At 42.1% G+C, this 24,574-nt stretch overlaps 3 protein-coding genes across 3 annotated transcripts; 1 reads left to right on the plus strand and 2 right to left on the minus strand.

Annotated features, from left to right (window-relative positions):
• The first annotated feature begins 4,523 nt into the window (after positions 1-4,523).
• Positions 4,524-5,011, plus strand: LOC125512908 (protein LITTLE ZIPPER 3-like). Its single transcript, XM_048677973.1, has one exon. It carries the CDS (start codon positions 4,530-4,532, stop codon positions 4,761-4,763), a length of 234 nt encoding a protein of 77 aa, XP_048533930.1. The 5' UTR covers positions 4,524-4,529; the 3' UTR covers positions 4,764-5,011.
• A 2,277-nt stretch (positions 5,012-7,288) lies between these two features.
• LOC125512896 (putative FBD-associated F-box protein At5g56820) lies at positions 7,289-10,219 on the minus strand. The gene is made up of 5 exons (XM_048677963.1): positions 10,063-10,219; positions 9,073-9,979; positions 8,502-8,672; positions 8,227-8,418; positions 7,289-7,632 (listed from the first exon to the last, which is right to left on the minus strand). The coding sequence occupies exons 1-4, from the start codon at positions 10,083-10,085 to the stop codon at positions 8,242-8,244; spliced, it is 1,278 nt and encodes a 425-aa protein (XP_048533920.1). The 5' UTR covers positions 10,086-10,219; the 3' UTR covers positions 7,289-7,632; positions 8,227-8,241.
• Positions 10,220-16,702: 6,483 nt separating this feature from the next.
• Positions 16,703-17,504, minus strand: LOC125512897 (two-component response regulator ORR29-like). Its single transcript, XM_048677965.1, has 3 exons — positions 17,365-17,504; positions 17,065-17,220; positions 16,703-16,982 (listed from the first exon to the last, which is right to left on the minus strand). Exons 1-3 carry the CDS (start codon positions 17,477-17,479, stop codon positions 16,810-16,812), a joined length of 444 nt encoding a protein of 147 aa, XP_048533922.1. The 5' UTR covers positions 17,480-17,504; the 3' UTR covers positions 16,703-16,809.
• Positions 17,505-24,574: the final 7,070 nt, after the last annotated feature.

Here is a 24,574-nt window from a genome sequence, read left to right on the forward strand (position 1 = left end):
CATAAAAAATCAAAAAAATCTGAATTTTTTTGTGACAAAAGTTTCAAGTGCTTGCAAAATTCATCATGAAATCATATTCCTGTAAGGCTTGGCAAAAAATAAATCAGTGCTCCAAAATGTTTTTGAAAGTAGCATTTTCAGAGTATCGATTTTGTTATTTTTGCCACGCCTTCTAGGAATGTGATTCCATGACGATTTTGTGCAAGCACTTCGAACTTTTGTCAATGTTTATCATGAAAAAATTTCAGATTTTTTTATTTGTTTTTTTTTCAATTTTACTGTTCACCCAAGCTCATTTGAGCTCGGGCTGAGAAACTCTGCGTCCAATATGAGGGCTTTTCCTAAAAAGTGGGGAGTTCCTGAAGGACTACAATACACAGCCAACGTCCCCCCTAGCGGGGAGTCATGCGTGACGATCCTTCCACCCTGGGACTTTGATTGGCAAACGGATTTGTTCGCTATGAGAACCACCTTAGTGCGAACCTGGCCAGCCATGGCCTTTTCCTAGGCATCCCAGCCCGACCGCCATTCCTTGTACAGAAAAAATAAATTTGTTATTTTTTTGCCATATTGTAGGTAAACAATATAGTGTTGCAAAAAAATCAGGAAAAAGTAAACACACAAAATGTCATGATAGAAGGAAGAAAATTGTCATGCATGTCAAACTCAATTTAATTTGCCATGATCCAGCAAAGCAATTTGCTATAGACCAGGAACTTAATTTGCCATGGTCCAGCAAAAAGTAATTTGGCACAATTATGAAACTGAAATTGCCATGAGATTTAAATTTTCATGTATGCGAGAACGAAACTTGTAAAACTGTTGTGAGTGTCAACACAAAAAATGCAAAAATACCACAATTTTATTTTGCCATGGTGTGAGCATAAAAAATTGCAATGAAATAAGAAAAGTATAAACTAAAAGGTCAAATTGCCATGGGGCACTATCTAAATTTGCCACCAAGCTTATGATTGTTTTGTTGTGCCATATGAATAAAACAATTCCCAAAAATTGCCATGTAAGTACTAAGTTTTCTATGACCCAATGAAACTTTTACAAAAAAAACCCCAAAACCTTGGCAAATTTCGAAAAAATGAATTTAGTATTTTTTATAAAAAATTAATTGTCACATGGAAAAAATAAAAAACTATATTTCTTACTAGAACATGGAAAAATGTTGAGTTTTTTTTACATTGTTCACATGGCAAAAATGGAAACTTTGTTCATATCAAACACGGTAAAATTTTGGAAAAATTTGCAATCGTCGCGTGGATTTTTTTTGAATTTTGATCTCTAAACCTTGGATAATGTAGAAAATTGCCATGATATTTAAGAAAAAGATTTGTCATCCTATATAGATTTTTTTGCCATGGTATCTAAAAAAGGATTTGCCATGGAATGTACAAATAATTTGCATGGTATATACAATAAAATTGCCATGGTTAAGATGTACAAAAAGCCAGATAACATAGATTTGTTCATGATAGAAATTTAGGAAGAAATTTGTTGACTGAAAAATTATGGCAATACAAAATATATTGCAATTGTCATGGCAGAATTTGTCTTTGTGAGATGTTAAAATTTGCATCAGTGAGATGGCAATTTAGTATTGGTGACATGGCAAAACTTGTATTGGTGACCTTGCAGAAGTTTTAAGAATTTCGACATCGCAACACTTTAATGAAATATTAACCTTGGCAGGCAAAAACACAATGATTTTTCTCTAAACTTGGCATGTGAACATAAAAAAGAGAGTAGATTTGCACGATTTGTCTAAATTTGCCATGAGACAAACTAGATTTTTTTCAATGAACTGCAATGATTTATCTATTTTCCATGTGACTAAGATGCAATTACAAAAATGCCATACTTTAGATGAACAAGAAGGCCTAAATTTGCCATGAAAAAAATCAATTATCTACAAAATCCATGTTATGGAACACACAATTATCTACAAATTTGCCATGGGAAAACATTTCAAAAACATGTACACAATTTGCCATGGGAATAACCACACATCATCTCAGCTTAATTATTTCTACAATTTGCCATGGGAGTAATTTCAAAGATTGCTATATGAAACATGGCAAATGAACCCAATATTAATCATAAACATCGTACCGATGAAAATATCATGTTGTTGCTGCTTGACCACACACCCAAGGAACTGCCTAAAACAAATGGTCCACTGCCCGTCTACCACCACAACCAGACATTGGCCTTCGAGCGCCATCGGAAAGTAGCTTCCTTGCATGCTTCGCCAGCTCTGCCACCCCACACTTTCTCTGACCCAACTTGCGCACCAGCCCCGGCCCTTCGCCTGAATCGCCCTATACATGGGTATATGATTGGAGGGAGAAAGAAGAGGAGCTGAGTTACTCACTCAGCTAGCAGTCCAGTCGTCGATGCGCAGCTGCGAGAGCCTCCACCCCGATCGGTTGGGTCGAAGGAGAGGCACGAGCGCGACGAGCCGAGAACACCGAGCGGTCTCCATCGCATTCGTGCCATGCGCGTTACATCCACCACTAGCCAGCTATTGAGTCTCACGTCGGCGAGCCAGGACGTTTGAAATGGGTTTGGACTGGTCAGGACATTTGAAATCCCGCAAACCGTCACCAAACATGTGGGAGCTTTGCAGGAGTTCGGACGTCTACCACGTCGGCCCCTGACAACCCAGACCCACCAAAAACCCCCCTCTCTCCCTTTGCTCTAGAATACTCTATCCCACATTCATGTTGGTCAGAGCAGACGTGACCGACCACTTAGCCGCTCATGATGGCTGACCGTGCGCGTCGCGCGACATTCACACCAGAACCATGCATGACTGAGAGCCTACTCTAGCCGATGCCCACATTGAACCAGTGTCGGTCCGCCCGCCCTAGCTATTTAAGACGACCGATCGCGAACGCAAGCCTTGTACCACCACACCTCTCCTTTCCTCTCCTCTCCCAAATCCGCATATGCCCACCATCGGCCACCGTGATGGACAAGTCTGACGCCTCCAAAGTGGTTCCCGGCGTGCTTCTTTCAATCCGGGGGAAGCTCCAGATCCAGGAGGTGGTCTTCGGCCCCCTCAGCGTCCACGACTCCCTCGAACGTCCAGTTAGAGCCGATCTCCTCGGACAACGTGGAGCAGAAGTGCAGAACCCACCCTTCCTCATCGAGGCCACTGCGCCGGATGAGTTCACGTGACAGATAAAGATCGTGCTGATCGCGGCGCTCAAATCAAACACCGCATCCAATCGCAACATCCAAATCAAACAACGCGTGAAGTTGGAGTCAACCTCTCCATGGCATAGCCCCGGCTTCCACATGGGAAGTTGTGTCAAGGAGGAGACACTGCCATCCCCGTTGTGTCGCAAGCCCAAGAGCCACTGGCGTCCGCTCGCCGTGAAGACAGAGGAGCCGTCCTCCCAAGGGTACTCCAAGCTGTGCGGCCGCCTTGACTACTACCTCAGTGGTGGTGACACGTCCTCCTCGGCGGCCAACAAATGTGTCACCGAGGCAGAGGGGCGTGAGCTTCGCAATGCGGCGCGCCTGACGACGTTTGCGAACAAGGACGTCACGCCGGCCTGGCCCTGGATCAGTCCAAGACCACTTTCATCTGTTTAGACTAAATTTTGTCAGAATTTGTGTTTGAAACATTTGAAATGGCCAGACATCTCGTGACTACGGTTGGATGGTTGGCGCCCCGTCCGCTGTCCACGAACTCATTTAGTGTCATCGAATCATTTAGTGTCATCCATTCGGTGATCAGTGTTGGAGTTGCCCTTTCTCATTTTCCCCAAGGATAATGCTAGTACTCCAAGGAAATCTTACCAATTCGTGGAGAATGCATGCACCTGGTTTACGAATTCTTTGGTGCACTGTGTAAGCTCCAAGTTTGACCGTTTGTGAAGGGAGAGAGACTGGGATGAATGCGTTGGAAATGCTGCCAGCCGGGAGAAGCGCGCGGCACGGCCGAGAATAAGAATGATTGCGTATCTTTGGACGGAGAACCAGAAGTGCGTCATCAATTCATCACCATCATCACACTTTTACGTTGACAGCTAACTACCACCATGAATGTACACTGTACACATCCTTGAGAGCCCTAGGCAGCTCGGTCTGCATTGAAGCTGTGCAGGAGAACACTGGAGTAGTAACTGGAGTACACATTGCGATCCACTGCTGCTTTGCTCGGGCGGGCCTATAAATTCGCACCCTCGCCTGTGCTCTCCCCGCACCACAAGTTCTTCCTCACTCGAGCTATAGCTAGCTAGCCTTCTTCTTCCTCTCTGCTACCAGTGCCATTGTCTGTCCGTGCCTTCCAGGCCCAAGTACTGCCATTTCACGGTATGGAGAAGCGGCGCTGCATTTCTCAATCCTTTCCTTGGTGCATTTCTTGCCTTCTTTCTTGAATCTTGAGTGCTGCTAGGTGCTAGTTGTTCTTAAATCAAGCGCAAACATATATTTGGAGTATGTTTTGGTTTGAACACTGACCATGGATGGATGTGAATGTGCTGCAGGTTGCTAGCTGGAAGTGGAGGATGGAGCGGGCGAACACGGAGCTGTACCTGGAGAACCTGTGCATCATGCAGGCGAACGAGCGGCTCCGGAGGACAGCGCAGCTGCTGGACCAGGAGAACAAGCAGCTCCTCGCCGTTGTCAAGCGCAAGCAGCAGCACATGGCGGCCTCCTCCAAGGCGGCGGCCCAGCTGGCGAAGGGCGGCGGACCGTCCGGCGCGGCGCCGTCCAAGTCCGGCAAGCAGCAGCCCCAGTGATCGCGCCGGAGATGCGCGCGCGCGTGCATGCATGCAGTCGTGGAAGCTCTAGTCATCTTTGCCAAAAACTAGCTAGTAGTAGTACCAGTAGTATGTAGTGTACGTACTAGATAGGTCCATTAGAGCTGGCATGGATGGTTTAGTTCTACTTTTGGTTATGTAGCTAGTGGTGGCAGCTAGCGCTTTGGGGGTTATATATTTGCATGACTTTTCTTGTTGCGGTGTGATGGCCTGAGCCCTCATGGGTACGAAAGATAGTTCACGTTATTCCAGTATTGTACTTGCGAAATCTGCAGTTTAACGTGAACAATTTGCGAAAATCCATCTTTTACATACACGGCGTCATGTTTATGCAATGCCACACAGGTGAATGCGTTTCAACAAGTGAGGCTCCTTGACTGATTTTCTTTTCTTTTCGAAAAGGGGTGCCTCACAGGATGCATGCACACAACCATTCTTGGACTGAAATAGGTTCCGAGTTTGCTGGATATTACTTCAATCAGACCACACTATAAACACTAAAAAAACTCTGAGGAGGATTCCAACATTAGTACTATAAATACAACTCAATTCCACCAAAAAAAAGGGGGTTTATATTGTTTGTTTTTCTTGCAACAGAGGTACTCAGATGTGGCATATATTCCTGGCTTTCCGATGACAGTAAAGCAGGAAATGAGGAGTATAGAACAGTATTCTGATCATGATCTCTTGGGTGGACGTGGTACAACACGATCGGTTGAACTCGTGAATTGAATTGCAATGGATGTAGCGCTTGACTCGAGGTTGCATGCAATGCAATTGACCCTCAACTGCAGACTACGTCATCAGCACTCGAGTGAGCCCATGTCCAGTCCAATTAATCGTTAGGTTTGCGTCCTATCCACATCGATACTATGTTTCCCCTTTTCATTTCTGCAGCGCAGACGATGCAACGAGTGACACATTCCGGTGGTAGTTTCACAATGCCAGGCTTTTCAGTTAATATGTTAGTGTATGCAGTAGAACTTAAGAGTATTGTATTAGTGCGAGAACGGTTTGGATACTAGTAATTATTTGTTCTTGTTAGAGATGGATGTAGGAAGGCTATCTGGCTATATTAACATTTTTCATGAATATGCGGGATGTGTCTCTTTTCATTGGTAAGTAAGAAAATGAAGTACGCACATAAAAAGAGTAGAAAATGACCAAATCAACAGCACACGTCAATCAGATACTAATCTGGGCCGCGTGAGAAGAGGACATGGGTTACTCAGCCCAAGAATACCCAGAACGATCTACAACAATATCGACTCAGGCCCTTGGTTTAGGCTCTAGCCCAAAGCCCGAAAGTGCCTTTCTGCCCCTTGGTTTAGGCTCTAGCCCAAAGCTCGGTGAACGGTAAAATAAAAAAAAAATCCAAATTTTTTGGGAGAAACATTGACAAAAGTTTCAAGTGCTTGCAAAAATTCGTCTTAGAATCACATTCCTGTAAGGAATAGCAAAAAAAAAAAAATTCAGTGCTCCAAAATGCTTTTGAATGTAGCATTTTTAGAGTATCAAATTTTTTTTGCCACGCCTTCTAGGAATGTGATTTCATGATGATATTTTGCAAGCACTTCAAATTTTTGTCAATGTTTCGATTTTGTTTCAATTTTACTGTTCACCCAAACTCATTTGAGCTCCCGAGCAGAAACTCTACGTCACCCAAAGCCGTGCTTCATCTTGGGTTTGCGAAAGTACACGCAAGCCCCCCAAAACATAAGTGGTATTTAACTACAAAACTCCCAAACCAGAGGCGGGAGAGGGAAAATGTCCTCCTTGCTGGTTGCGTCCACGAGCGCTGCGGGTCCATCCCGCCTGGCATGCCACAACCATGTTTCAGGTTGGGTGGCCCCGTTGACCACCGCACGACGGGGGAGAGAGCAGGGCTGCTCCAAAATTGCGCATCCATGATGTTGGGCTAGCAAACCAACACACTGGTTATTGAGGAGGAAGATGGGGGGAGAGAGGATGACAGGTGGGCCCTAAGCCAGCCTAACATTTGAGTCAAACTTTCTAAAAAAACATAAAAAATTGAGTCAAACGGTGTGAGTTTTTTCATGCCACATCATCACTTATGGAGGGAGCCACCCATCAGATTTAGTGTCAGGTGCTGCTAATCAACCGATCAGTGCTTTCGGCAAATTGTCAACAGAAAACCGGATTTTTCTTTTGCCAAAAAAATTGTCGTGCTATGTTTATTTAGGGTTCACAATTATGGTTGTTATTACAATTTACTCCATTCCACAAGCAGCTTGCTGACGGATGATGAGAGCGATGCTTCTTCAGTCCCTCCCCCACACACTACGCGCTTCACCTTCTACGGCCGCCGATGCTCTGCGTCTTGAGAGTTTCAAACATTTCGGGAACTGAGTTTACAAAACTCATGTGTTTTTTCTATCCTCTGTCTATATGTTGCGGTTCAATTTATGTGTGTTGCAGAGTTTGTGTAACTTGTCGTGCACGAACACACTGAACCAACACGGTAAGTTCAGAAAGAAGCCAGACAATCACACCGTACACATTAATTAGCACAATCCTGAAACAACACTAGACAGGTCCCTGAAACATCTTACCAAAACATAGGCCTTCAGCAGGCAAATAGGTTCAGGCCTCACACTCGGTTCAGCAAATGAGCAGAAGTGCACTAGGACTACGGCGACACTTCAACATGTTCTTACTGCACCCGAGCAAAAAGTACCCAGCAAATTACATATGAGCGAGTTCATAGGAATGAGACACTTAGCTAGTAGACGAAAAGCAGCAACTTGATGGAGCTAGATCCATGAAAACCGAAGAACGGAGGGCGAAGTAGACCAGCCAAACAACGCCACCCAATAGAAATGGAACCCTGCATAAACAGCAAGGGACACAATGAGCACATGAAACTCTCAGACTGGAATACATGCAGGGATAATTTGTGAGAAATTCAGTTGGTTGATCTAGCGATCAGAATGCTCGACGGATATGCTATTTACATGAAACTGAGCACAGGTTTTAACTTATGTTTTGTAGGCAGCATTTTTGGGTACCACTTACACGAGACAACCATAGAGCAGCTTGTCAAACTGTCCCATTACAAGGAAAGAAATAATGTACACTTACGATTTTCTACCTTCAGTACTGCCTACATTAGAACAGGCTACCTAGCTTAGCTAGTCAAGCATGCAGTTCAGGAACTTAATAATTTCTATTGCATTGTTAACTGCTAAGCTCCCTGCTCCTGCGTGTTGCCACCATGGGCATGCTACCAAGCACCTATGGTCATGACAAGCAGCATCAATATTCAATGGCGTCATATAAGGGGCAACGTTGTGGTTGCCAAGTATGGTACGGTGTCATGGTGGGCTAGAAGGATATTAAAGTGGTGCACGGGGATATAGCATACAACTCTGGGTTGACTACTGAAAGCTAATGATCGTGAAAAATGCTAATGGTTACTTACAATCAAACAGAAGGTCTATTCTATCTCAATTTGCTCAGAAGGTACTCCATGGGCACATAGGATCTTTGAAATACGGTGAACTATCACATCTTCCCGTGTGCCACATATAATTTTGACTACCTTGAGATGTTGTGATAGCAATGATTGTTCCCTTGAGTTACAACTTCCATCAATTTCGTTCAAATGATAATCCTGTAACAAACAATATATTTTGCAACAAAAGGTAAATGGTAATTTCAAAGATAAAAGCTATCATACTTGGAGAATATGTATACCTCAAAAGTTTGCAAATCAAGCTGAAGTATCAGTGTCTCTAGAATGGGTGAGTGCTGGAGAAAGTAAATCAATCCAGTGAAATCATCAGCCACACACCACTCATTGAGCAACAACTTTGTTAGCTTCCTAAACATGGGGCGCCATGTCAAATCCATTCTCAAAACAGACAGCTGGATAAAATGAAGAGGGTTAAACACAAATTCAAGATATAACTTCAGAAGTACACAATGCTTTTTGAGATACATAAGTACATGCTTTGAAAACTTTCTGGTGGTTCTTATTTTTCATAGTAATTAAGTGTTACCAGACACCAAGATTGATAATCCAAGCTGTATTTTAATCTCAATCCTACATGTTTGAATATTAAATATGCCTAAAGTATCAAGTAGCGGTGTGCATGCAAACATGCTCAAGAAACATCAAGATTCAAGCATGTGAATTAGTGAAAACATGTAACACACACAAGACGCTTGTTCCATAAGCTTCTATTGATAGATAACTGGATACAAACTTACATGGGATCTAGTGGATGGCAAAGAACAATAGGAGTTAGCAAAAGTGGGAGCATACCCTTATCGGATAAGATATTGTTGTCAACTTCAAATTCGTAGCACCTGACAAACCTTGGAGAGCCACAGGATAGTCGTTGTTACCGGCTTGAGCATCGCATCCCCCACATGATAGATTTCCACAGTAACACATTTCCTCGCACATTTCTCCAAGTGTAATAGATGCTGCTACCAGTGATGGCATGCTATCAAGCAAAGGAGCCAAACCGTAAAATGGAGCTAGTCTGAAGCCAATGAGATTTGGGGCAGAAATACGAGTGCGGGGATCAAAACCAAAACTCGTGTTGTGAATTTTAAGAAATCGTAATGACTGGGACAAGAGATTCACATGGATATGACAAGCTTTCATCTCTAACACCTCTAGCACCTGACAGCTCGAAAAATCCAGAGAGCATCCCTCAAATCGCATGCGGTAAAGATGTAACCTCTTCAAGTGCGATGAGACAAGAGTCATGTTGATTACCCGCCAGGGAAAACAAATCCGAAGCACTGGAACTTGACAGGATAAAGCATACAGGAGCCATGGTTCCATGTGTCGGAATGCCTCCTTGGCCCAATTGGTGTTCGCAGTCTCCTGACAACCAGAACGGATGTCACATACATTCAGAGGCGTTGGGTCACGGAGACGAAGCAGCTCGTCGACAAACGTGCTGGAGCCCGTAGCAGCGTGGTAGCTGTCGGGGTCATCAATGCGTAGGGCGGGCATGGACTTCCAGAGCGTGCGCCAGCGCCTAGCGAGCACGCATGTCCGCACGGCGTCGCGGGAAAGCAGGAACGACATCACGTACTGGAGGAGTTCGTCCGGGAGGGCGCTGATGCGGTCCTCGCCACCAGCCGCTTCCGTTTGGATGTTTTCTTCGTAGTTGAGCTTCTCAGACATTCCGTCGAACGTGTGGCCTGCGCCGAAGCTGCAGAGTTGCGGGACGCAGTGAGTCAGTGAATGAGAGCAGCCACAAGGGGAAGACAGACGGGAAGAATCCATGAGTATCACCTCCAGCCGCCACAAGAAGACATGCGTGCTCCTCCTCCTAGGTGGTGGGAGTGTGAGGCCCTGGGCTAGTCTCACAGATCAACAAAAGGATTTGAGAGGGGATCAGGAAGAATAGGGAGGAGAAAAGGGGAACCAGAGGAGGAGGAGAGATGAGATTCAGATACTGTTCATTCAACAACTTGCCTCTCTAGAGTTCTGTAGCTACAATATAACCACACCACACCGAACAAAAATGCCATCTCTTAATAAACAAAAAAATGTCATCTCTAAATAATAAAAATGCCATCTCTTAAGAAACAAAGAATGTTATCCTTAAGAATAAAAAATGCCATGTACAAAACAAAACTTGGCATTTCAACCAAAAAAAGGAAATTTTTTTAAATTGCCATGTGACATAGTCCAAAATTTTATAAACCGCCTTTTTAAATTTTCTCTAGAAAAATTGCCATCTGGTGAAAAAAAGAATAAAAAGAGAGACTAGTATTTGATCCCAGGATCTAGCCAGTGCGGTGGCTGAAAATATTTTGAATGGTCCTACGTTTGCTGGCTTTTATCTAATAAAGAACTAGTTTCAAAATCTGCTGTGGCTCAGATCCTGCGCCAAGAATTGTGCAAACGAATCTAACAGGAGAGGGCGGATTCCTTGGGATTGGTTCCCTAGCAACCGTTCACCTGTTACTATTTCTCTCTTTTTATGAATGGCTGAGTGCTTCTCTCGCTTGCTTTGATCTATCGGAAATATGACCGTGGACCCAAATCCAAAATAGAAAGAAACAATTTTTTTTGGGACAATGGGGGTGGGCGCATAGGCACATATATTAAAATTAAGCACAATTTACATGAAGGACTTGAAAATAGGGAACGATTAAAATTGGCCTACCGGCTAGACATCGTATCGGTTGGCTAGCTGCGTGCATGCATCTAGCTAGCCCCACGTGTGGAGTGCCTCTCATCCCCTTATCCCCTCCCATCCACACGTTTCCTCTCCTTTCTCTTTCCCCACACAACCGGCAGAGGGACATGCTGGAACCGGCAGGGCGGTGAGCTCCATGGTGGTCGCGCCATGCTAGAACCAACATGGCGACATGCTGAAACTGGCATAGTGGCGAGCTGTGATGGTGATGGAGGTGCACCCGTGACACTACAGCAGCCTGTGGGTGCTGTGAGGACGGCGACGAGTATACTACATGCTAAAATGTTAATGACAAGATGTTGAGATAGCGACCACATTGCTACAAGGTGGCGGCGATGGGTGCGCCATGTTCTATGGCGGGACACCAGTTAGATGTTGCACCATGGCAATGGCGCTGCTACTACGAGCAGGGAGCAACGAGTTGGAGGATGATGAGGACATGGCCGTGAGGCGGCGCATTTGTTCGTCTCTCTCGAGGCCTCTTTTCCTCTTGCTTGCTTTTTTCTTTCCGAATAGTCCTCGGGCAGCGCTATGTCCCACTTATAGTGAGACCTAGCTGGCTCTCGCATCAGGCACTTCACTAAATGGGCCAGCCTAGGTGCGCGGGGACCACCACCTCATTTTTAGTTTTATTTTTCGTTTTCTAGTCTCATTTACACTTCCAAATATAATAACAAAATATATTGCAAAATACACATCTGAAAAAAGTTAACCAAGAATTTAAAAAATGTTAAATGTGTATACTGAAAATGTATAGAAAAAAATACAGTGTGTGGGAAAAAAGTTGATCATGTATTTAATTTTTTTTAATCATGCATTTGAGAAATAATTAACAAGTATTTGAAAATATTTCATCAAGCATTAATCCTTTTAAATGTGTATAGTAAAAATGTTGACCATGTGTTAATTTTTTTATCAAAGTTGTATTTGAAAAAAATTAATCAAGCATTTAAAAATGTTAAAATATGTATAGAAAAATGTTGACCATGTATTAAAAATATTAATTTGTATAAAGAAAATGTTTCAGGAAACAACCTCTTGCAGAAATGTAAGAAAAAGCTGCGTATAATAGGCCCAAAGTGGTTGGGACCCTTCCCCGGACTATGCGCAAGCGGGAGCAACATGCGCCGGGCTGCACTTTTTTTTATATAAAGAAAATGTTTCTCATGTGTACAAAAATGTATGCGCAAAATATACAACATATGCGAAAAAAGTTGGTCATGTATTCAGAAAATGTTAATAAAACATTTGAAAAAATGTTAACCAAGTATTTGAAATTTTTTAGTCAAACATTTGAAAAATGTTAAATGTGTATAGAAAAATTGTTGGCAATGTATTAATAAAATCTTGCGGGAGGTGATGGCGGGTTTCATGCTTGGCGAGCTCGCCGGGAAGAACGAGCTAGAAGTCGGTATAAATCTTGCGGGAGGTGATGGCGGGCTTCTTGTTGTAAGGCACTAGCTTAACTGACTCAAGGTTCACAAGTTACAATGGCGAGCCATGCATGGCAATGGTCCTATAGAGGCTACTAGACAAATATCAAAGTCCAGTATTATCCACGAACAAAATCTATCTCAACTATTTCTCAAACAAATAATCTTAACTGGCGTCTTGTGATTGATAACCCACCATTGTCAGTCTACATACCAAGATTAAACATGCGTCACTAGCTCACAAGACTATGTCGTGAAAAGGTTTGCCTCATGTGTTTTTCTCTTTATAGACAGGAAAGCAAGTGCATTAGCGCACATGGACACCTATGATTTTTGTGCGATATGATCAAACAGAAACCCCATGCACCCGCTCGCCGGAGCGAGGTGTCGCCGCGAGCTCATTCTTGACCGGTAGACGCCATGATACTTGTGCCCGTCTTGGGATATAACCAAGAGTGGCAAGGCCCTCCGGCTGCAGGTTCGACACCAAAGATATGATCCAGTCAGTTCCCCTTGGTGGTGTTAGGGACAACGCCACTCTTGTCAGCAGGGCCGGTTACTGCCCTTGCCGGCAGCGCCGCCCCACGCACCAGCTCCTCCCTTTCAGTTGGTTTTTTCGTGCACCATTAGTGTTCCCTAGAATGTTGTGGACTTGTGGTGTATCAGTAGGCCAGGAGTGCAGCCATAAAGCCACAGAGCGTCCAGATCACACCAGGAGCTGTTATTTCGATGGCGCCAAAGGCCGAAACTCGGCTTGTTGACCCACGATTCGACCATGTCCTGCTACATGACCAACAATGTACTATTAGTTACAGTTTCATATGGTTAGCCTCATTTCTCGGCTGCATTTGGTTTTTTCGCCATGGTCGTAACGAGTTGTATAAAGATACAATCAACCCCATAGCATGTATGCCTATTGTTTTAGCCACTATTCCATGCTAGCAGGCCTGGGCCTAGGGGCGTGCGACTTGTGCGATGGCACAATGCCTTCAAATTGTTTCATAAAATTTCATGTTCTTAAAAAATTGTTCTCAAATTGAAAAAATGTTTGTGTTCTAAGGAACTCTTCAGAATCTCAAAACAATTCTTTTTTTTTCAAAATTTGTTCATAGAGTGAAAAATGTTTGCATTTTAAAAAATTGTTCCTGGTCTCAAAAAATGTTTGGGTTTCTTCAAGAAAAAGTTCAGAAAGAAAGTTTGGAAATTAAAAAAATTGTTCGGTTTTTCAAAAAAATGTTGGAAATTTCAACAAGTGTTCGCGTTTTGAAAACTTGAAAGAATTTCGTGTTTTCAAAATATGTTCACTGTTTTCGAAACAATTTGAACCGCACTACAGTAAGCCTCATGCTTTTCTATGTGCGCCACACCCTCGATGTACTCCCGTTGGGCACGACCACGATCAGGCAAGGGCCCTGGATTCTGTAAAAATAAAAGGCAAGGGCCCTAGAATCTGGAAGAAAGCCTGCCTGGACAACTCGACGAGTGATGGGGCATCTCCATGTCAGACCGAGTGAGCAGCGGGGGAGAAGGCCGTTGAGCGTGCCGCCACCGGTTTGGTAGCCGGACAAGGGAACTTTCTCGCCGGACAACAGCGTGAGCTATAGGAACATGAGCTCGCCGTTGCTGTGGCCGAGGGCGGCGACACGCGAATGGAGACCTGGCTGGTACTTTCCCATATAGAGAGAGATCGAGGTGGAGCTGGGTTCGTTGGCGACCTGGATGTCCATGAGGGACGCCTAATCGTCTTTTTCGTACAAACTGGTACGATGTCGTTCTCACTCATGATTAATTTACAAGAATAGTGAACTAGTATATTTAATATAAAACATAGTTTTAAATAGCCGGCTATAGCTCCGTTATAACCCTTTCAGTAGGGTGCCGCTAAATGGTTGCCTTCACAAATAGCCTGTTATAGCTCCGCCTCCGCTATAGCTGATTTGGAGGCCCGCCACTATTTTCCATAGCCCGCTATTTAAAACATTTAAATCGGAGAGTAAGCTATCTGATTTCTTAGTTTCCAGAACTCACTCATGATTCAATCTTTATGGACTGTCATGGTAAATCTTTCAATGGCACTTTGATTAGGCCCCATTTCAGAGTTTGCCACAGGGCCTGAATATTATATGCCCGACCCTACATGGTAATCTTCAACTCACCATAAAGTCTAGTGAGAGTTTAAGTCTATACTCAATATCTAGTTGATTTAAGGTACCTCCACCTAATCAGAATCCTCGGAATCTGGATAGTCTACAAGGCCCTCAACCGGAACCTTACTTATGTTGGAGACTTGGTCATGATGATAATTATTCCTGAATGTGATCGCATGTGCAGCTCTTGAATTGTATGTTTGAGCAGCAACTTGATCATGACTAGATGAATTTGAGCCATTAGCTTCATCAACGATGCCATCTTCTCCTGTTATATGTCCAATAACTTCACATGGTTCGTCACTAGAAGGACCATTGGAATACTGGAACTCGTCAAAAGCTGCCCCAAGTTGTAAGGCTCTCCGCATTGCTGCAGATACATCAACGCCTTGAGTGTCTCCAAACAAGCTTGGCATCTGAGATGAATTAGAAAGACTAATATATCACTCAAGTTTTAACTTTATTTTCTAAGTAATATAATATATAAATAATTTTCCATTGTTAGCCCACCATTGTTCTTTGGACTATGTCTTCTGAATGATAGCCGGGCGTGTAAGGGATTGTATGGCGAGTCTTCACGGATTTAGAACTTGAGGCACAATTCCTGTAGCTATCCATTAACGTTGCCATGTTTTGTTCCCTTTCCATGCGTTTTTGATGTTTCTTGAAAATATTAAATACACAATTGTTAGTAGACAATCATTCAAAGATGACAACTTTAGCTTCATAAATTAGGTACTAGAAAACACTATATAATATCAGGCCTTTTGTTTTGTTGTTCAATTCAATTTTTTTGTTTCACTCTTCGTCTGTTTTGTTAAGTTACAAACAAAAGCATTTTATATTAATTTTTCAAATACAAGACACTTTGGCTTATTTCAGTCAAATTAAATGTTTGACTTAGCTCATTTGAAATGACTCCATACATGCTCCAAAGTTCAATAAATGTATATTGGGAACACACCTGTAGATGCACAGAAATTTGTTTCGTCGTAACAGTGTCCACGTTCATGATTATCTTTATCTTGCTGGGCGATGCATCTGAAATGAATTAACAAATATAATTTCATATTATCAATTTTAAATCCAGAAGGCCAATCCCGAAGTGAAAGTGCTTGGGCCTAAGATGGGTAGTTACTTGCTCCAAGTATTTGAAGAGCATATAAAAACTTGCTCTCTAGGAAAGGTATCCATTTGAGTTGAGTGGTCGTTTTAGTTCCATCCTTTTGCTGTGCTACGGACTCTCCAACTTCTTTTCCATGTTGGGCTTTATCTCCAACACCTGCATGTGCACAACATAATACTTTAATATCTGCAGTTTCATGTTTTCGTGCAATCCAAAGGAAGACAAGACTTATTTTACTGGACACAATTCGTGTTACTACAACATTGAGAAAATTAATATAATGTTCTGTAAAGCATGCACCAAAAACCGACGTCTCTAACTTTTACTACTATTACATATAGCTAATTTCCCGTGCATTACAATGGAGGCATACATATTCTAGTGATTAAACACCAATCGTATGCGACATATACCTTACACCCATCATATTCTAATGCATGAAGTGATTTGACTGAGTTAATGCAAAATATTTGATTTGATTTGATGCAATTAATGCAAAAGATTTGCTTTGATTTTCTTTTATTGCTCGTGTCCGACATATAGCTAGAATGACCGATTTGATTTGTTTGAGTTAAAGCAAACCTAACACCCACCAAGAGGGGCACTGCAAAATATTTAATTTGATTTGATTGGATTAATGCTTGATGTGAGCAAGGGGAGGCTTTACCAATGAACATACGACCACCTCACCTTAATAGTAGAGATTCATTCCATTTCAAAGCACCTATCTTTTGAACCTCTTAAACTTTTGCCAAAATAATGGTCGTTCTACATTTTTTTGGGGGGCGGGGGGGGGGGGGGGGGGGGGGTTCAAACTCATGGCTAAAGTTTGACACAAGATGTGTGCTCTTGTAAACATGGAAGGAGAGAGTAATTATTTTCCTTGGTGAAGAAAAATAGATAGACATGAGAAATAATTCAAGGGAAGCAATGATATTTTACTTTTACTCTTACTTTTTGTGCCAATCTATAAAAAGAAATCTACTTTGAAAGATGTATTGTACTCCAAAGATTATTTGGATTGGCCAAGTGAAAAGTTGTACGTCAATAGATTTTTAATGAACCATTAGATTATAGTGTTAAGTTATTTCATACAAACTATAAACATAAATACTTGGTCATAAGATGTTAATTTTGACCTTGAAATAGATACTTCATCCTGTTCAGCCTAAGAACTTTTACATCAAGATGTTGCCACATATTGTGAATGGTATTAGCATCAAGAGGCTTCTTCGCCAAAAAAAGAGCACCAAGTTGAATAGATCTCTTCATTGTGTACATTGTTGTTTCTGTTGACATCACTGCTTAAAAAAATAAAAGACTTGTCAACGTCAAATAAGATGCATGTGCATGCAGTTGGAGACAAATAATTCGTGAACATACTAATCACTTGAAGGTTTCTATGCATATCTTTGGCAGCTTCCAGGAACTGAAAGCCATTCAACTCTTCCATGTCCACTGCTGCCATGACAAAATCAACATCATGTGCTTTCTTTTCAAGAATACCAAGTGCTTCTATGGGACTTGTATATACTGCCACTGGAAAGAGAAGATCAACTTCACTATCTGAATGTAACGACATCTCAGAACATGAGAATAAATGGTTTCCACGAAACATGAAAAGGTGTATATTTTCATAAAGATGAATATAGTTCCTCTTTCATGGGATGTAGAAAACCATACCATAATAGTTCAATTCAGAGAGCATGGATTTTGCAGAGTTGGCATGGAACTCATCTTCATCAATGACCATCACGCTAAGCGCATCTGAGGGCCGTCCTCTTGCTCTTTCTGCCATGGGGTTTCTCAAAACTAGAGCTCTATTTGCTTCTATTTTTGCGTATGTGTGAATGTGGCAACTGGGCATTGGTGGCTATTTATAGCTCAACAAGGTTTCTTCCGTTTCACATAGTCATATGTATAATATATATATATATATATATATATATATATATATATATATATATATATAACATAATACATTACTATTTTTTTGCAAAAGAGCTAATAGCACAAAGTGGGCATGTGTGGTCCAGGCATCCTACATGGTGACAGACATGGTGGGATAGAATCCGACACAACAATAAATGAATCACCCCCCCCCCCCCCCCCCCCCCCCCTAAAAAAGAGTTAGCACCAAATGTAGATTGTCCAATAACCACGAAAGTACTAGCTACATAATATGTTTGAAATATATACAAACCAAGCACACATATATGATCTGTTACACCTAAAGTAATAGAGAAAATCTATCTGTACACTTGTATATTTATATTTGCGTATAGTAGACATCGAATTCGAAAACGACAAAGTGTACTGACATAACACATTATCGCACGGATGCGACGACAACGTAAAAACAAAACCACAATTATAACCACATTTTTCGGAGGAGCATCACTCGGCGGCGATTCTACATGTAAGTTGGGTCAGCTGACCGCAAAATCTTTTTTTTGTATTGCAAGTTTAGTTATGTTTGTATTTGTGTAACAAAAGGACATTTCAAAGTGATTAGTGCACTTGAAACCACAACTTTTTGGTGCTGGCACTGTCACTGGCTGAACTAATCAAAATGACAAAGTGATGTCACATGGATGTGAACACAATGTAATGGCGAGATCAAAGTTATAATGGCATTCTCCTAAGGAGTTGTAATATTGTTAAACAATGAACTTAGAGTCAGTGTTTACGTGTGACCCTGAAATTTTAGAATTAAATAACATTGCTTTCAGTGGTGATTTCCTCCGTGAGGTCCATAAGTCTGCACTAGAAACAAATTTTCAAACACAATAGAGTACTCTACTTTAAGTACTTGTTGATCATAGCCAAGCAGTCTAATTAACATGGTCTCCTAAATTGTGAATAGTGAAATTTTGTATGGACCGCTAGAAACTAGAACGTTTACAAAATGTGTGGCGCCATTTGGATGGTCTGATGTCATTGGTCCTCAGATATCTGATATGGGTGGTTAGAAGTTAGAATGGATACAAAGTGGGTTGCAACCTTTGGACGATCAGATGTCATCGGTCAGCCGATATCTGGTATGGATGGTCAAAAGTTAGAATGATTACAAAGTGGGATGCATCCTTTGTTTGGTCTGATGTCAATGGTCAGCAGATATCCGATATGGATGGTCAAAAGTTAGACTAGATACAAAGTGGGATGCACTCTTTGAATGTTTGTGATATCAGTTACACTGCATTAACTATAAGGTTTATGTTCTCGCACCCCTCAACCACTAATGGTCTCAAATAAATGAACCTAGCTCTTGTTTTTAATCAAATCAGGTTGTGTAGATTCATGATATCACATTTACGCATGAGATTAACTATAATATTTATGTTCCTCGCACCCCTCAACCACTAATGGTCTCAAATAAATGAACCTAGCTCTTGTTTTTAATCAAATCAGGTTGTGTAGATTCATGGTTTCACATTTACACATGGTGGTCTCTTTATGACGTGTGTCCAGTCATATTTTTTCATGCATGCAGCCTAAACAAGTGAATGTTTGTCACACTGGCTTTTGGTGTATATGCATACCACTTCCTAATGTACATTATAATATGCATACAACTTCAAAGATACCACAGACGGAGACTATTATGTTTTCTTCTTCTTTGAGAAACATAGTACAAAGGCAGACATTCACATACATGCACATGCACGAACACTCGCCCTTATGAATGCACACACTCATAGCCCATCTCTATGAGCACTTCCGAGAGACAAGACCGGCAAATCTTAAGACGAAATTTCTTCGACGAGCCAAAAAATTTATAATTATCATAATATTTCTTTCACAGATAAGGTAAGCATCATCACTGTCAGAAAAAATGAGCTGAAACAATTCATTCGATAAATGCACTGTGACTCATGTCTGTTGTATATTATAGTGTCGGATAGGAAACTATGGCACAAATGTGTACTGCAGCTATGAATATATAAATGATGAGATGCTTTAATAAATATATATATAGTTTGATACGTTTAGAATCATGCAAAAACATACATCACAATGGCTGGGGCACCTGTCACCGTAATGAGGTAGGGTCATCGTCGGCACCCACGTCTGACGTGTACATGCCCAACCAAAAAAAAGCAGCGCTGCTCGCCTCCACCATTGCTGACGGCGAGCTCGTCTACGTCTAGGTCGCACACATTCATGAACTCATGATAGGCTATTCCTTATTTGGTCATAGTGGGGATGTAACAGGGGGGAAATTGTATTTTCTTGCGTCACTCAACACCATTAATAACCAAAATTGACGGAATTTCGTATTAGGAACAAAACTTCAACCATGTGTCAAATATGGAAGATTTTTTTAAGGACAAATATGAAACCACATTTTTATTCAGGGTCAAATAAGGAATTCTCTAAAGAAGGAAAAGAGTGAAACCTTAATGAATTTATCACTGCAAGTCCACAACCACTGTTTTACCTCCCCAACGGGAGTTGTGGCGAGAAAGAGTGGACTGGCTGGGAAGAGCATTAATGAGATGGTAGGTATGTGATGGCTGTTTGATGGTTGTCTATCCTTGAGCAGTGTTCTTTTTCAAGAGGAAAGAAAGTAATGGAGATTATATATAGACTAACAAACAATCTAGAAACACACATGTATTTTTTTCAAAAAGGAGGCTTGACCCTCGGCATCTGCATCATTAGGATGCACACAACCTATAGACATACATGTGCTACAACATTGCACAAACAATCAAGGAAAATAAAAATACAGAGAAGCCCATAGGGGTCCCTGAGTGACAACCATCTCGCCATCAGTCTTCACCGTTGCGAGAGAAGAGAAGCAAACCATGAACTAAAAAGCACCTTCACAGACTCCTTTCATGGACCTCGAGAGTGCGCAGCTACAGGCGTGCCAATGACGTTGTGGAACATCGGCAGGAAAAGACCCCCATACTTCTCGAGCGCAAGATCCACCTCCACTGGAAATTGTAACTTGTATTTTCGAGCATGAACACACTCAATCAACATGGCATGTTTAGAAAGAACCAGACAATCACATGTTGCATATTACTTAGCACAATCTAGAAACGACACTAGACAGGTGCCTAAAACATCTTACCACACAGGCCTGACACTAAGTTCATGAGATGAGCAAAAGTGCACTAGGACTACCGCGACACTTCAAACCTCAACATGATATGATTTATGACAGCATCCAAGCAACAAGCTACACAACAATACATAAGAGTTCATTTGAATAGGACACTATTAGACGAAACACAACAAATCACATCAGAGTTCATAACTTCATATGAATAGTACACTAGTAGACTAAACACAACAACTTCATGACACTAGATCCGAGGGCCTCAAGTTTGAATAACGAGGATGATCTGATCATATATAGATCGAAATCGAACCCTGCATAAACAACAAAGGATACATTGACCAGCACATGAAAGTCTCATACCAGAAAGAATGCAGGGAATGTTGTGAGAAATTCTGTTGGTTGATCTGGCTATCAAAATGCTTGAATTCATACGAACTCTTCGGTTTTAGTCTAACTAGCTATCAGGGCATAATCTGAGAAATTCTTGTAATGGGACAATAACGGAACATGAAACTGAGCAAATATTTTAACTTAAATTTGGTAGGAAGCATTTTGGGTAGTGCTTACAGAAACAACCATAGAGGAGGGTGTCAAACTGTCCTAGTCCAGTAAAAAATGCACACTTCAGATTTGTGCCTTTGGTACTACCTAAATTAGTCAAAACCACCTTACATTACCTAATCAAGCATTCTGTTGAGGAAATTAATAGTTTCTGTTGCTGCGCTAAGCTCCCTACTCTTGTGCGAAGGTGAAGAAACTCGTTCACAAATCTGCTGGACCCACTATGGCGGCATAGTTGTCGGGGTCATCGATGTGCAGGGCGGGCACAGACTTCCAAAGTGTGCTCCAGCGCTTAGCAAGAACACACGTCCGCACAGAGTCACAGGAAGGCAGGAACAACAAAAGATAGCAGAGAAGATCATTTGGGAGGGCCCCGCCCCCTAGCCAGAGTCGTTTCCATCGTTTCCTCGCCATTAAGCCTCTCCGACATTATGTCAAAAAGGTTGCCTACGCCGAAGCTGTAGAGTTGTTGGATGTAGTGAGTCAGTGAGTGAGACCAGCCAAATGGAGAAGATACACAATAATCATGAGCTCACCAGATTAGCTCACCTGCAGCTGCCGCTAGTCATGCTCCTCCACCTCCTCCTCGACGGTGCTCAGTTCTCCATGCAACGCAAGAGGGGACACTTCTCTCACGCCTTCTCACCTTAACTTGGTGGGATAGGAAAACAGAGAATGCCGAAGGAAGGGATAAAGAGAAAGTGATGGGTGTTTGATGGATGTTGGTTGTTCTTATAGAAAAGAACTTGTATTTAATACCGGAAGGGTCTCGAAGGACCCAGAAAAGCCACTTTAGTAATAATGTTGGCACAATATGAGAGCGGGCGAACCGAAAGCAGCGACAAATGGTCCAAATTATCTTGTCATTCACTGTATCACGGGATATGTGTCATCCTATCTTCCGGAGAGAGCCAAATGAGAAAATACAACACTGAATACACGTCATGGTTTATAACTGACAAGATGGGTGGGACCATCGCATTATGTCATAGGCGTGTTAATGAATGCTGAGGTGAAGGACAGAGGCTCCATGGTTGGATGGTACTTATTAATTTAACCATGTGAGCATAACGACAACACTGCACCAACCTTGTTCTGTCTCATGCGACCGGGGTGCGTATCGCCTGAGATGGAGGAAGGTGGAGCAACTACTCTATGGAGGGGTTACATATTTCCTTATTCTGGGGCCGGATGCGATTGGATCCACATTTGTTTGAGGTGTGTGTGTGTGTCTGTGTGTGTGTGTGTGTGTGTGTGTGTGTGTGCACGCGCGTGCGTGTGATGGACCGAAGGAGTGCTGACACATGATAGGGTAAATGACGTGGTTTGTGAGTAAAACTTCCATACATGTACACCATCACACAAACCGTAGCCTTCAATGGCGAGCTTGCCGGAGTTGAAATGTTGTTGTCCAAATTAGGAAATATGAATATAGAGTAATACATCGTGGAAGATGAACTTTAGACCTACATTGATTAGGTTGAGGGTGGTTAGGAGTTCAGGTTGTGTTGGTGCAAGGGTTCAGTATGGCGTTTGAATATCCAAGTCTTGTGTGCACAGTTCCTTGGTCCTCACAATCTTATATGTTTACTAGTTGACCCTTTGTGCCAATGTGCAGAGACCAACAGAAACCTAGAAGTTAAGCAAACTATTTAAAGGATTTTTTATCAACTATGTGCTAATGATTAGACTTGTGAAGTGTTTCTATTTGCCTTAATGACGATAATTTCTCATAGATTTCTTTGCAGATTTGTTTTTGATGCTCCGACCTTCCCTTATATGGTAAATGTGACAGAAAAACAACAATTCGGAAATTAGGTGTACCATTTGAAGGAATTTTCTTGTGAATATCCTATAAGTAATTATATTTGCATTACCTTTGTAGGCGCTGTATATTTAGCAATGACGGACAACGGAGATTGTTGCCTAAGTGTTTCGCTGCCCAGGCAGGGCAACCCAATGACCGAACAGAAAGTCCGACCGCAATCCCTCCCCCCGCAACCGACCTCAACCATCAGAACCATGTTCCCCTCCCAACCAACCCAATGACAGAGATCATAAAACATGCCTACAATACCATAAATTTAAGCAATCTATGGGAGGCACATATAGTAGACATTCTTTTAATGAATACCTTTTGCTCGTGATGACACAGAGACCTAATCCTCTGGTAGTATCAACTCCTATGGCAATATGGCGCAACTCTCGAGATACCCTCTCCTTCGTTTGCATTCAAACAGTATCAGGAACCATCCTGATTTAATGATCGTTGCTCATGTCCTTCTTTAGCCGGCCAGGGCAACCCAACAGTTGGGTCAATAGAGGACGATCACACCCTTCCCCCCTACGGTACATGAATTGAACCATCGGAACCAGGGCTCCTATTCTCAACGACCGAGGTGACTTGGAATCATCCGGGCAGATCACAAAGTCCAAATATCGGGTAGTCAACTAAAAACAAGGCATCCGACCAACATGACGTGAGGGAAATAGGCTGTGGCAACTCCTGACATCCACCTAACAATGAACGAAACAGACCAGCAGGATGCGACCGATGCGCACACTAAGCCGGGCGATCGTGCATGCCCAACGTGTTTTTGAATGCGAGCCGGTCTTTCTTTAACACCGCTAACTTGAAAACAAAAATACTGAGCGGACGGGACATTTTGGAACGTATTCCTGGGCTCTCAAAACCAACTTTGCGAAGTCATCAATACTAACAAACCAAAGATGAAATCTACTCTCGCTCGTACCAAACGCCGTCTTTTGCTCTGTATCAATTGTTGCGTCTCCTACTTCCTTCCTTTCTTCTCCATTTTGCTTGTTTCCTTATAAACGATAAATTTTCTTCATGTATGGCCTCTTTTCCCGTGGAAATAAAATAAACAAAGGATTTTGTGATCTCTCGCATTCATTAGTCAATAGTGACAATATTGCAGCAATTTTCTCATAATTTCTAAGCTTATCCCGTTCAAACAACAGTGTGATGAGCGTAGAAATATCACTCATCAACCTCCCCAAGCTTAAACCTTGATAGTCCTCGAGCAACAAAAATAGAAACCCAATCGTAAGAAATTCAGTTGTTTAGAGAGTTGAATAACAATTGGTTGTTTGCATGAATTATATGTTGGTACTGAGAGTAATAGGTATAAACTGGTGGTAAGATAAAAGCTTGCATGGCCTTGTAGATCACTGAACTTGATAAATGGATTCTTGCAATTGTCGAGCTAGAGATGTATAAGAGGATCTCGTTCTTTA

This window comes from Triticum urartu, chromosome 6 (assembly GCF_003073215.2).
Source record: "Triticum urartu cultivar G1812 chromosome 6, Tu2.1, whole genome shotgun sequence".
NCBI lineage: Eukaryota > Viridiplantae > Streptophyta > Magnoliopsida > Poales > Poaceae > Triticum > Triticum urartu.